At 36.4% G+C, this 14,344-nt stretch overlaps 1 protein-coding gene across 2 annotated transcripts in view; it reads left to right on the top strand.

Annotated features, from left to right (window-relative positions):
- LOC147409872 (putative L-ascorbate peroxidase 6, chloroplastic/mitochondrial) overlaps window positions 1–13,612 on the top strand; it is a 20,466-nt gene extending 6,854 nt beyond the window's left edge. The window contains exons 6-12 of one of the 2 annotated variants that reach the window (XM_086431959.1): window positions 5,067–5,134; window positions 5,231–5,317; window positions 5,638–5,712; window positions 5,797–5,874; window positions 5,970–6,074; window positions 12,959–13,033; window positions 13,337–13,612. In XM_086431959.1, the coding sequence (XP_086288085.1) occupies window positions 5,067–5,134; window positions 5,231–5,317; window positions 5,638–5,712; window positions 5,797–5,874; window positions 5,970–6,074; window positions 12,959–13,033; window positions 13,337–13,489 (641 nt within the window). In that variant the 3' untranslated portion in view covers window positions 13,490–13,612. Of the gene's footprint in view, window positions 1–5,066; window positions 5,135–5,230; window positions 5,318–5,637; window positions 5,713–5,796; window positions 5,875–5,969; window positions 6,075–12,958; window positions 13,034–13,184 lie in introns of both variants that reach the window. The other variant, XM_086431960.1, reaches the window with a different exon arrangement.
- The last annotated feature ends 732 nt before the right edge of the window (window positions 13,613–14,344 follow it).

Genomic DNA, 14,344 nt, shown 5'->3' with positions numbered 1-14,344 from the left:
AAAAATTGGTGGGAAAATTTATTTATTTATCACATACACGACCCGATATTGCTTTTGCTGTGAGTTTGGTAAGCCAGTTTATGCACTCACTCTACGAGAAACATCTTGAAGCAGTTTATCGGATTCTCAGATACTTGAAAAGTACACCAGGCAAGGGTTTACTTTTCCAAAAGACCACACAGCAAAATATAGAGGCATACACTGATGCAGATTGGGCAGGCTCAGTTATGGACAGGAGATCCACGTTAGGATACTGCACTTATGCCTGGGGAAATATGGTCACATGGCGAAGCAAGAAACATAATGTGGTTGCAAGGAGCAGTGCTGAGGTAGAATATAGTGCTATGGCTAATGGAGTTTGTGAGATCCTATGGTTGAAGAGAATCCTTGAAGAGCTGCGAATGCCAGTGAACATGCCAATGAAGTTGTATTATGACAATAAAGCTACCATAAGTATTGCTCAAAATCCAGTCCAACATGACCGCACGAAGCATGTAGAGATTGACAGACACTTCATAAAAGAGAAGATTGATAGTGGAACTGTTTGCATGCCTTTTGTTCCAACCACTCAACAAATAGTTGATATCTTTACCAAAGGACTTTTCAGACCTAGTTTTGAGCTTTTTGTGAGCAAGTTGTGCATGATAGATATCTGCGCTCCAACTTGAGGGGGGGTGTCAGATTTCTAGGGAATAAATTAGGAAATTCTATTCTTGCAAATAAAATCTGAACTTACTATTTCAGATTTTAGTAATTTATGTTTTCTAGCCTAGAGAATTGCTGATTTGATTTATATTGTTTTAGTAATTTCTTTACTATTTATTTTGTAACGTTCCTCTTGAAATAATTAGAAAGAATTCTTCTTCTTCTAAAAACCTTCATCCTTTATATAATAAATGTTAATGGCATGTAAGTGTTTACATTTAAATTCTTTGTTTGCAAATAATGCTTTGGCAATTAATGTCAATATAATAAATGTATTTATTAAAGGCATAATAAATGCATTTATTATATAAAAGACCAAGATACCCTTGTTTTTTTCACGAAAAAACAAAATAGGTAGGGGTATTTTTAGAAAGTGAAAGTGTTGGAGAATGCTAACGTCCCCATGAGGTCTTGGACATTAACATTTTCATATATATATATATATGAGCTGGTGTTTAGGGTTGGAGTTACTTTGACTCCTACTTTTTCTTCATTGTTCCATCTTCTACATGGTATCAAACCATATTGTGTAATAATGATTTGATTTTTCCTCTTCTTTTTCACCATTGTCTTCCACGTTTCCTCTTGATTTTGAAAAAATATATTTTTTTGATCTATACCCTCAATGTGATTAAGCCTTTGAAGGATTTAGTGGTTTGGTGTTGCGAGTGTATTTTCCATGCAGTGAAATGTTGTTTGCTATTGTTTGTGTGATTTTTGAAGCCTAAAGATTCTCTTTGACCTATTTTGGCTAAGGCGATTTGATGTAGATAGGTTTGCTGACACTTATCTCAATGCCTATGATCAAGTTAAGATGCGTCGAAGAAATAAATCATTAACATTGACCAAGTCAAATCAATTTGACTGAGTCAACTCGATCCAATCTTTGACCAGTCCTCAAGACCTAGTCCAACTTCTTTTAAGATTATTTTATTGAGTTTCTATTTTTTTTTAATTATTTAAGTAGTCCTAGTTATTTTCTATTTCAATTTTAGAAAATTTCTTTTCCTAGTCAGTTTCTATTTTAACTTTAAGAAGTTTCTAATTTGTTTTTTGTTTATATTCTTTTCTAAAATTCGTTTTTACTCTTTAAATTATAATTAGAAGTCTTTTTAGGTGTCCAAATTGAGTTCTAATAGGATTAGAAAGTTAGTAATATGTTATAGATAGATTAAGAAGTTATTTTTAAGTATTTTAGAAGATTTCTAAGTTATTATGAAGGAGTTATCTATATAAAGAGCTCCAATAAACAAATTCAATAGTTAGTTTTTTTTTTAAGATTGATTAATAAAAGAAAAAAAGAAGAGACTTATCTTCCCTTTCTTTGTTTTTTGAGCGTAAGTGCTCGATATTGTTTCTTAATTTTAGTGTTTGTGATTGATTTCCATCAATCTCAAACCTATATTGAAGTTTTTAGTCTGCTTTGTTTGACGTAAAGATTCTTCATTACTCCTAGTTCTTGGGATTTCACCCCAGAACCAGATTTTTAACATAAACTCTATGTTTGTGTGTTCTATCCTATATCAGTTAGTGTCAGAGCCATACTCTTTTGTTCTTCATCATGCCGATGGGTACAAGGAGCCACGATCTTTTGAAGGGATACGCACAAGAACATATTTAGCGCGTACTTGAGGAAGTTACTTATTGGTTTCATAATGTTTATCAATTAATTGATGAGAGATTAGAGGTAGATTTAAAGATAATTCAAGCCAAATACGATAAAGAGTTGGCAAAACATGATAAAAAGATAGAGGAACCTCGATAGAAGAAACAAGCTCTTGAAGTGAGACTCAAATCACTTTGGAGTGAAATTCAATCCTAGGTCAAGGCCGAATTAGAACAACCACTACAGAGGTTTTGCCAAGTTGAAGAAGATGTTTTACTACTCTCTACACTAGGGGTGTGATTTGGTTCGATTTAGTGCCGGAATCGAACCAAATTGCCATAGAACCAAACCAACCCGAATCGGATAAAGGTCGGTTTGGTTCAATTCAGTTCTATGGGTTGTCAATATCTTAAAAGAGTCCTGATGAATGCACGCAGTCTTGGTACGCGGCTGACGTGCCAAGGGCACAAAACCATAGATCATTTTTCATCGGGATATGCAAGAAAAAATGTGTTGATATTTGCCCTTGCCACGTCAACTGTGTACCAAGACCGCGTGCATTCATCTTCATTCATCTTTAAAATCTAATTGAATCAACATATTTTTAATAAAAATAAATAAATATGAATATGAAATCTCATATAATGAGTCATTAATCTATCCATCAATAAAAAAATTGTTAATGTATCCATTAAAAAAGAGTCAGTAGTTTTTTTATCAAATAAAGAAAGTCATTAGTCCATCCATTCAAGAAAAATGTCATTAATCTATCCGTAAAAAAAAATCCATTTATCCATAAAAAATGGGTATAATCTATTAAATAGATTAATAATATTTATTAATATAAGGATTCGGTTCTTGGTTTAGTTCGGTTCGGTTCTAAACAAGGCATGAACTGAGAACCAAACCAAATTGGTCGGTTATCTATTTTGTTAACCTAAAACTGAACCGAAGTTCATTATAAATCGAATCAAACCAATCCAAAGCTCTCGGTTTTCGGTTTGATCTAGACCAAGTTGCACGCCTACTCTACACGTCTGTATTCTTTTTCTCAATTTGCTGGTGAAGGTATCTCTTCCCATTCCCAACTTGTTTCCGTTACTAAAAATTCTCTCCAAACTCTCCATAGCTACAAACTGAAATTCCCCGCCACTAACCCTCTCTCCCCAACAAAATCCCTTTGTTCCACTACCTTCAAACCAAGTTGTTCACGGACTTCCTTAACATTATACCTTTCTGAAATACCAAAACCAGCCTCGAAACCATCATCAATTTTCATATAACCCTTTCGATTCATCAAAGTTAGCCAACAAATTATCCCCCCCCCTCCCCCCCAATCTACCATGTGGGTAACAATTACCATGAGGAGTTCATGCTTTTCAAGAGTATGACAATGCATCGAAAAGGAAAAAATTTCAGTGCCACTACAATGACCTTTATCGTGCAAACAGGTGGGAAAATGCTTTCAAACTTGATCACACTAAGTCTTTGAACTCTTTACTTGTTAAAATTGAGTTTGCCTTCAACCGCCTGGTTAATCATAGCACGGGTTACCATCCTTTTTTTGTGGTTTATGGTTATGTTCCCAGGTCCCTTGACTTAACTCCTATGCTGAATATTCAAGACACACATGTTACAACGGAAGGTTTTATGATTTCTTTCATGGAAATTCATGCTTGCACCTGGGAAAAGCTTTTAAGCATAAGAGCTTGATATTGGTACTTAATTTTAGTTTTTGCGATAGATTTCCATCAATTTCAAACCTAGATTGAAGTTTCTTGTCTCTTTTGCTTGTCATAGAGATTCTTTATTACTCCTAGTTCTTGAGATTTCACCCTAGAATCAATTTTTTAACATAAACTCTAGGTTTGTATGTTCTACTCTACTTCCATTTGCTTTTTTGCTAGGGATTGTTGTTGGAAAGGAATAAGACATGCTTTCAAGCAGTGGTTGGGTCAGGATATCAAATTGTCGATCCTCGGGTTTTTGTTCTATTGGTGCAAATTTTTTGTTGAGTTCAAAGGTGTATTTTTTGAAGATTTTGTTTTGAGGTGGGAGTCGTTGTGCTCTAGATAGTCTTTGTGTTTTTTTCTTTTCTTTAAGGTTGGTCACCTCGACTACCTTGTACATGCTTCTATTTTTTTCTGCAATAAATTTATACTTATGTGTGTATATATATATATATATATATGATTGGGACATGTATCATTGGAATACTCAGAAAATCCCTTCCGAAGCCTGTCGGGTTTCCTTATTGGTAGTGGGGATCCAGTGGGGTTGGGGGGTTGTAAAAACGGAGTTGCTTATATATAGTCAAGTATCAATGTGTGGACTCAACAAAATGAGCATCTTGATAACGAGACAGGTATTAACTAAATGTGTTCAGGAAATATTGACTCTATTCTTTGGAGTATAGCATGTTGAGACAGAGCTGGATTCCAGAAACTGCGCATTCACAAATTTTTATGGTGGGATTCACAAACGAGTTAAACACTATTAATTAGCTTCCGTTGTAAAAATTGTTAAAGTTGACTTATTCACTTGAGGAAAACCATGACTTATTATTTTCGGTTCGGTAAAATAACCTGGAAACAACTAATGAATTCATACATTCAGTTTGTTTATGTTGGGATTCGGCTGATTCAATGCAACCTGATTATCCTTATCAATCCAGAGTTCACTTTATTCCTCTACAATTGCAATTTTATGCACTTTTTAACTTTTGGTAACTAATTTCTAATTGTTTCATGTTTAGATGCTGGACCCCCTACACCTGCTGGTCATCTACGTGATGTCTTCTATAGAATGGGTTTAAGCGATAAGGTTAGGTTTACATAATCTATACTTGGTTCTTGGATGGATTTCGTCGCTTATGTCAATTGTCTCCTTGCAACTAAACATGTGCTGTTTGGTTTGAAGGAAATAGTTGCATTATCTGGTGCACACACATTGGGGAGGTCTAGACCAGAACGCAGTGGTTGGGGCAAGCCAGAAACAAAATATACGGTATGTAAATGTACATCGAGTCTATGTGAAGCTATAACCATGGTTTAAAATATACGGTTGGGATTTATACGTATCCAGATTACACAAATCTGGAGGATACTTATTTCAAGAATAAATCTCAACCATTGGATTTCATGTTTTCACTGTTGGGATCATGTGTTTTTTTCCATGAGTCAAGATGAGTCAATGGATCCCAACCCATATCTCTCTCTCTCTCTCTCTCTCTCTCTCTCTCTCTCTATATATATATATATTATATATATATATATATATATATATATAAGTTATGGATCACTAATAATATTATTTGTTGCATGCAGAAAGAAGGACCAGGAGCACCAGGAGGACACTCATGGACCGTTCAATGGTTGAAGTTTGATAATTCCTATTTCAAAGTATGAAAGCACATTGCCCTCGTTATGAAGTCATATATGCATCATTCTTATTTTCTGACTAGTATGCATCATTCTTGCATTCAGGACATAAAGGAGAGAAAGGATGAAGATCTGCTGGTTTTGCCAACTGATGCTGTTTTATTTGATGATCCATCGTTCAAGGTTAAGAGAATGAGGTTCCAAGTTGCCTGGAGTAGTTGGGTCAAACTGGTACTAACTGTAACATTGTTTTCTATGAAATATGTCATTCTTTGCAGGAATACGCTGAGAAATATGCAGCAGATCAGGATGCATTTTTCAAGGACTATGTTGAAGCCCATGCAAAATTGAGCAATCAGGGAGCCAAGTTTGACCCTCCGGAGGTTTGTTACCCATGCACACTTGCTGATAGGGCTGTCAATGGATTCGGTCCAGATCAGATTGGGGTTGATTTGGTACCCCTATCCAATAAGGATCGGATCCCGGACTGACCCAATAATTATTGTTTTGGATCCTTATCGGACCGGGTTTTAAACAGATCTCAATATTAAGATTCAGATCCGATCCATTAACAATTGGATCGGGCCAAACCCGATTTTATATGTGAAATCTAAGTAAATTTTATGTATCTCACCAAATAGATAATATAGTTTTTTTTTTATAGGCAATATATACTATAATTTATGTACTTTCTAACATAATCGGGTCCTTATCGGATCGGGATAAGGTCAATCCAGATCCAATCCAATAAGATATTGGATCAAAACCTTATCGAAATCCAAACATCAATCCAGACCCGAAGTAATCGGATCGGATTTCGGGTCTGACCTGATCAATTGACATTCCTACTTGCAGATGTTATTTCTAAGGTTACAAAATGTAGTTAGATTAGTATTTTTGTTAATTTTAATTGGGGTTGTGTATGTTATGAGGCATGGATGATAATGCTACTTGTGTATATATAATCCAAGTGTTAGATTTGCTTTAACCAAAATTCCTGGTGGTTAATGGCCAATAATTTAGTGCTCTATTGATATCGGGAACAACAAATCTACATACTTGAACCATTTGCTTCAGAGATGCCATAAGACAAAATTCTTTGTTGATTTTTCTAAAGGTGTTCAATTTAGTTCTTGGGATTCACACTTCCAATCTCATCTATGTTTAGGTTAGGTCAGACCCTTGGGTGGGGAAGAGAGTACCTTGTGAGTATGAAGAAAGAAAATTAGTGAAGTATGGAAGAGTGTTGTCAAATGCAGTTGCATATTCACATATGCTATTTTCAAAGTGAAAATCGCATATGCTACAGTCGCATACCCCAAAACATGCTATCTGCCAATATGCTATTTTCAAGAGACATACTTGTCCCTTTTCATCCTCAGAAAAATAACAGCAACCATATTCTTCTATTCCCCACAAACCTTAGCCCATATGACCTCCATATGGGCAGTGATCTGAAGCCGGATTTGGGAGTGCAAAATGAGACATGCCAGAATATTGCTCCTCCCAATCACCTAACACAAGGAATCTATCCAGACGATACATCTTGGCCGCTACCTGGTTATTTGACCAGGTGAAAGAACGACCTTCCAAGTGTGGGTCTTTTAATGTGAACTGGTTAATGAAACACCCAACGTCCCCATACTTTTTGAGATGCGGTTACAACCCATCTCTCACCTCTAATTCTGACCATGTTAAAATCTCCCCCAATACACCACAGCTTACTCCAGTACCCTGCCACATCCCTCAACTCATCATAGAACTGCTATCTCTCGCATTCTTTGCTCGGGTCATAAACTCCTGAAAAAACCCAAGTGAAATCGTCTTCTACATCCTTACACAACACATAAATCGAGAAAGTGCCAATCAAAACATCCTCCACCTGAACCTTGTCCTTGTTCCACAACATAATAATACCCTCATACGAACCAATTGAGGATTGCCATTACCACCCCACAACTCCTTAATGGTTGACTCATCACACTCACCCAATTTGATTCCAAAAGAGCCATCACACTAACATTGCAGGATCTGATCACTGATTTAACAATTGCCCTTTTCCTTTTATCCCCCAAATCTCTGACATTCCAGGTGAGTAGCTTAATAATATTGAACTTGGCCCTATCCTTGTCTTTCTCCTTTATCCATCAATCCTAAGTGCAGGATTGCTTATACTTCTAACTAGACCGTCTGCCTCCTTCTCTAGCCTCGATCTTCTCTTAACAGAATAGTTGTTTAAATCTGGGGACCCAACACTCGAACCCTGCATAGTACCATCACATAAAGATTCACCATGTTCCTTTTCCAAAGCCGCCTGACTTAGACCACTCTTTAACAATTTATTTAACTTGATTGGTACACTCAACTTCCCACTATCCCCCACTGTCACCCTTATGATTAGAGTTGGGGATCTCTGCCTATCAGTCGGAAAAACTCCCATTGATACCGCAAGATTTGGTATACTTTCCATTAGCCAATCCAACATTTCCTTTTCTAGTGCCACCCTACAATCCTCATCTGAAGGTTCTACTTGCTCTAACAAATCGACTAAGGGAGCAGAGGTGGTTGGTATGGCTTTTGACCCTGTTTCACTACTCCGAAAGCTACCTTCCTGAAACTTATTGGAAACTGAACCAACCTCCCATGGGACAGATTCCTCTTGATGTAGGAACTCGGCTTCTTCAGTCCCAACCAACTCAACCTGGTCGGGCTCTAACTGATTTAGCACGACCTAGCGGCTATGAGGTGGACTCCCACTGAAAGAACGATCCTCCCTGTTACACAATTCACCAACAGCAGATCGGAGTAGGCAAGAAGTTCTAAAAAACTGGCCAAAAAGCAACGGAAAAAAAAATGAATTGACAAGTGTCGCGGAGAATTTGTCAAAGAAACTGACAGAAAGATGTTCGAAGGCTGAAATAACTGACCTAGGTCCAAAGATGGAGAAGAGAACCTCGTGGAAGACAAACCATAAGCGAACTTACCTAGTGGTTGGCTAAGAGAAGGAGAAAGCCTTTTGCCCTTAATGTAACAAGCCATCACTAATTTAATTGGGATCAGCCCTCCCATTCTCGACTGGACGAAAATCTTCTCTGATATGACAATGTCACCATTAGCTTCTTCAAGTAAAACTGGAGTTGCATAAGACAGCCTCTGATACTTGAAGTGAATCGGAGAAGTAAAAAGGCTTTTTGAAACTCCCAACCCTCTCTGTTCTTTTAGATCTGGGCTTGAACGCGATGATCCTATTAATCTCTCATCCTAGGCCAGCCCAAGAATCTGAGTCGTGGGCCTAGACTTTTCTTAGTTTTGTCTTTATGAACTGGATTGGGCCCAAGCCCAATGGCCCTACTCTTAATAGAAACTCGTGCCATGTTTCTCCTAACCCAGGCCTCAGACCGTTAGTCTTGGACCTTGGACTCTTATGGGTTAATATTGATCTATTACCTAGTATTCTCCCACAGGCTGCACCTTGCCAACGAGTTTTAGGGCCTCCATGGGCCTTGAAGATATGGACCCTTCTCTTAAAATGCCGTGCAGGCTTCTTACCAGTTCTGTAGGCCTCAACCTTGCTACGTGGTCCACTCAATCTATTACGGATGGAATTAGGCCTATGGCCTAAGAATAGGCTGTCATCAATACTTGATAAGATTGTATCAGAGGGTTGAATATTGTTCGAATGCCGTGAAGGTTTAGGTATCCGTACTTGAGGGGCTACCAAAACACTACCCGACTGGCCCCCACGTGTCCACACTCCTACCTCTCTTTGCCTCCTAAGGCTGCCACTTGGCTTTGGTTGATTATGGAAACATTCATCAATGAGGAAATATTTAAGGTCACGAAAATTTATGGAAAAACCATGGGAAAGCATTAGGAATCAGCCTTAAATCCATACCTTTTCTCATTAGTTGTGGATGGCTACTTGGTGTGAAGTCCTAGGTGTTGTAACTCTAAAATGATTTAATATTGTTTGATGGAACTAAAGAAGGGGCAACTTTAAAACTAAACTATGGTGGGATACCTTGTTACCTAAGAGTTTTAAGATGAGTAGGATAAAACTAAAATATATGCAATGGAACTGTAGAAGGGACTCTTTGAGGGATAAGATACTAGTTAAATCTATACTAAGAGATAAGCTGGGCGTTTGAAGGATAACTTTAGTTGGAGCAAAGATTTATATAAGGGAGGTTGGCGGAGAGGGATGAGAAGCTTAGTGTCTTAATAAAGCTGAATATTTTATCTTGAAATTATAGAGGTTTGGGTAATAAGGAGAAAAGGCGGTACTGCAATCAATGAGGGATGAAGAACATTTGTTGGTAATTACAATTATAGCTCAACAAGAGGCGTAGTGGCTATATGGAATAAAAATTTGATTAGGGCGGAGGATACATTGTTGGGAATGTTCTTGGTGTCCATTCTTTGCAGTTGTAATAGATAGAAACTCTCTTGCTTTAATGGGGTCTATGGGACCATAGATTTGAGATATAGATTCCAATTTTGGATAAAGTTAGATGATGTGGATAAGCTTTGGAATACTCTGTGGTGTTTGGGGGGTGTTTTAAGTAATTAAATTTCGTTTTAGAATGAATGATGATGCATTACAGAGAGGGAAAATGATGACATAAGGGGGGTAGGGAATCTGGTTTGGGTTAAGGATTTGGGATAGAATGTAGTTAACTTAAAAGTTTACGGTAAACCCAAAAGAGATTGGGTTGCAATTATCATATTTTTCAATAGAGTGTTGTAATTTGGTTTAGGGGTAGGGAATAGGGTCAGGTAATAGATTATAGGGTAGATTTGAGGAAGAGTTAAGTGGTATAGGTGTTCATGGTTTACGAAGGATTTGATGGTTCTTAATGAGTTCTTGATTTCTCACAAACAAACATTTTTTTTTTATAGAAAAGGTGGATTGAAGAAGGGTATAGATATAAAAAGGAGATTAAAGAGAAAAAGCTGATAAATTTACCTTGGAATCACCCCAATGATTTCTTTGGCATCACTAAGTTAAATGCAAGAACATCCAAACAAGAAAAAACAGAAACTTTATAAAATAAATCCTAATACAATCTATATATAAAGAAAATTCATCTAAGAATTCTAATAAAACTAAAGAACCTAATCCTAGTCCTGTCAAGATTAGGCTACTAAAATAGAAACCAAATCAAACAAGGATTTGTTCTTTATGTACAAGCCAAAAGAAATCCTAAAAATTAAAACATTAGTACCCCCTACAACTAATAGGAATTATTCATATGCCCCATAATGCCCCTAATTATGAATGAATCCATAGTTGTAATATTCTAATAATAAGGTCGGTGGCTGGAAATAAATTAGAAAAATAAAAACCTAAAAAAGGAACATCTACTCTTCAAGCTTTGATGTCCCCAACAAACAGAGGTGGCAAGATATTAAGGAACATGAAGGATCTTGGAAAGTTTGTGAACCAAAGTTGTTTTTTGGGTCTTCTATTGATAAGGAGGGTCATGCATTTGGTTGAATAATCCAGTGCAACTAGAGCTATGTGATCAATTCATGTTTTAATTTCAACCTAATGAGGGAAAGATTCTCATCACCAATATAAATGTCAATATCTAGAACTTTTACCGGGCAACCCATTTTCAATTTGAAAACATGTAGCTCAAGCACCCGAAGTTCGTGGAGTAAGGAGAAAAGATTCTCTGTCTGTTTCTTCTACAAATCTCTTTTGCCTCCTTCCGATCTAGTTTTCTTAAAGTATGCTATTTGTCCCCTCTTACCCCTTCCAAAGTTGCTTTCTTTATCTACTCGGCTTGCCTTGAAAAAATCCTAACCTTGGATAACTTGATAAAGCGTGGCTTTGTCACTTCAAATTTTGTTCCCTTTGTAAGGGAAATGGCGAGTCTGGGAATCATTATTTTTTGCATTGTCCATTCTCTTCCTGTATCTGACCTTACTTTCTATCCGTGTTTTAGTTGGGTTGGGTATTCCCTAATACGGTCTTTTCCTTTTTCTTGGGGTGGACTCATAATGTTTTCTCCAAAAGAATACCCTTTCCTTCGCGGTGTGTTGGAGGATTTGGAAAGAAAGGAACATTAGAGTGTTCCAGGGAGAGGAAAAGTCTCCTCATGATCCTGGACATTTTGGGAACTCTTTATCTTTGCAGCAAGCTGTGCAAAGACTTAGAAGGGGTTTTTTTTTTTATATATAAAGATTTTGTGTTCAAGTGGGAAGCACTTTGTTGCGCTTAATTCTATGAGAGTGGACTGTTTTTTCTGTTTTCGTTTCTTTTCTTTTTCTTTTTCTGATTTTTGTTGTTTTCTTGCTCGTTTGTAAAATTTTTACAGTTATCTAAAAAAGAACAATAAAATCCATAAAACAAATTAATTCTACCAGAGATTACTAAAGAAAAAAATTAAAAATAATTCTTAGTCTAAGTTACTAGTCTATAGAGCTCCTCCCAAATATTGAAGTGAGGGGTCGTATGGTAGATCGAATTTTGAAACTAACGTCAGGTTTCAATCTAAATACCTGTGAAGGTTTTCTTAAGCCCAATCAAGTGTTTCAAGAAAATGTTTTAGGCTCAAAGGGTTTTATTGACTATTATGGAGGTTTCAAAAATCCCAATTGGTTATATGTTAAAATGTTAAATGCAAAGTTTTGCAATTAGAGATATGTGGTAATAAGGTTAAAGGGTTGGTATGATATTTTATTTGATGGGGTAGGAATGTGAGAAGGTGGGTTAGGGTTTCTTGATGATGGAATTAGGGTTTAGAAGGGGTTTAGCCAAGAAAATTGTGGCTGTAAATTTTTGGACAGAAAGTTATATTGACAAAATAATATATAATTTTTTTTTTTTTTTTGAGAAGATGAAGATAGATCATAATTACCTTGAAAGCACACAAGGAAGAGTAGTACTACCTTGGAATCACACAAGAAGAGCCATGACTTCACACCATGCATCTAATCTCTGGAAAAACCTATAAATTATATTCAATGTCTCATAATAATAAAAATGTGAAATAGTGTCTTTTCAACTATTTATATAAGACTCAAAATCCTAATCTAATCTCAGCCATCCAATTAACATAACAAGATCTAATGGCTGGGAATAAAGCTTAATGTATAAAAAATTAAAAAATACCATTTGTTTCCCAATACCGTAACTTTATCTCAATTAGTTTAAATTTCCTCTCTATTCACATTTCTCTGTGCTTCCCTTTTGATATTTTAGCTTTTTTTTTTAAAACTGAATCCAATTAACTTAAGTTTTGTGAAACTATTTGATCAGGGTTTCTCATTAGATGATGGACCAACCGGCACTGCACCAGAGAAATTTGTGGCATCCAAGTACTCCTCTGGAAAGGTTGTAAGGATAGAAAACTTACATCCCCTATTGTTTTCTTTATTAATTGTGCAAAGAGTGTCTCACATTTTCCATCCCGGGAAAACTTTCGAAGGGAATTTATAAGGGTCATAATGGTTGTTTTTTCATTATTTTCCATGGTTTATTGCAGGCTTAAGAAACAAGAATCCTGTTTTGTTGTGCCATCTTTTAATAATACAAGATGAAGCTATTTCCAATCACTGAACTCATACTTAACTTACAAAGTCAAAATTGAAGGAGAAAGGAATAAAATCCAATGAACGTTGCATATTTGAATTGCAGAGAGAGCTTTCAGAGTCAATGAAGCAGAAGATCCGGGCAGAGTATGAAGCTGTTGGAGGCAGCCCAGATAAGCCTCTTCAATCAAACTATTTCTTGAACATCATGATTGTGATTGCTGTTTTGGCTCTTTTAACATCTCTGATTGGAAACTAAATTGGTGTTTTAGCTTCTCTATCAAAGTCATCATCTTTTAGTTAAAGGTTTGAGTTGCTTCACGTGGAATTGGGAATCTGATGTCTTGTTTCGTTCAGATTATAAAAATGATTTCTTCCATAATTAGTATCAGAAATTAGATGAAATTAGAAATGAAGCAGGTTCTGTTTCCCATGTTTGTGCGTTAAAAGTCATGTTTTTTATACTTGGATATATAATATTTTGCATCAGAACAGTAGGAATAGGGTAAGCCAAACGGAATTCTAGTTTTAGATTCTAAAACGATATTCTGGAGTCTGGATTTTGGAAATCTGATTCTGAGAAGCCAATGTTACAATCTGGGATTAGCCTTTAAAAGTCCAAACCAAATGCTGGCCCCATTAGCAAAGTCACCCTGAAGAAACTCTCCAGCCCCTCGGTTTATGTCTGGCGGTATGACATATGATTACTCTTTTACGTACCCTTGAGCATGTCTTCTCAGGGCATGTTTGTGTTGGGTACAAAAACTATGACATTTCTAGTTATGGCTGTCAATGGAGTGGATCAGACCTGAAATCCAATCCAATTCTAATCCAGTAATTAAAGATCTTGATCGAGTATCAAAAGTATATTGTATTATTTATTTTGTTTAATTTATTAAGTTTATGTATATTAGGGTATCCATCATCTTGGGTCCCTCAGCCTCCGAGCCATACCTAGCCTGATCCAGAGTCCAGATACGATCCAATTGTTGTTAAATAGGATTTGGATCCTAATATTTACATCCGATGAGAAAATAAAAAAATAAAAAAACAATCAGACATGGGTTTGATCCTATTCTTAAGGATTTGTTCCAGACCAACTGGATCCATTGGC

The sequence above is a fragment of the Akebia trifoliata genome, chromosome 2 (genome assembly GCF_017979445.1).
Source record: "Akebia trifoliata isolate Shusen 1 chromosome 2, ASM1797944v1, whole genome shotgun sequence".
NCBI lineage: Eukaryota > Viridiplantae > Streptophyta > Magnoliopsida > Ranunculales > Lardizabalaceae > Akebia > Akebia trifoliata.
This window is presented reverse-complemented; position numbering and strand designations above follow the sequence as displayed.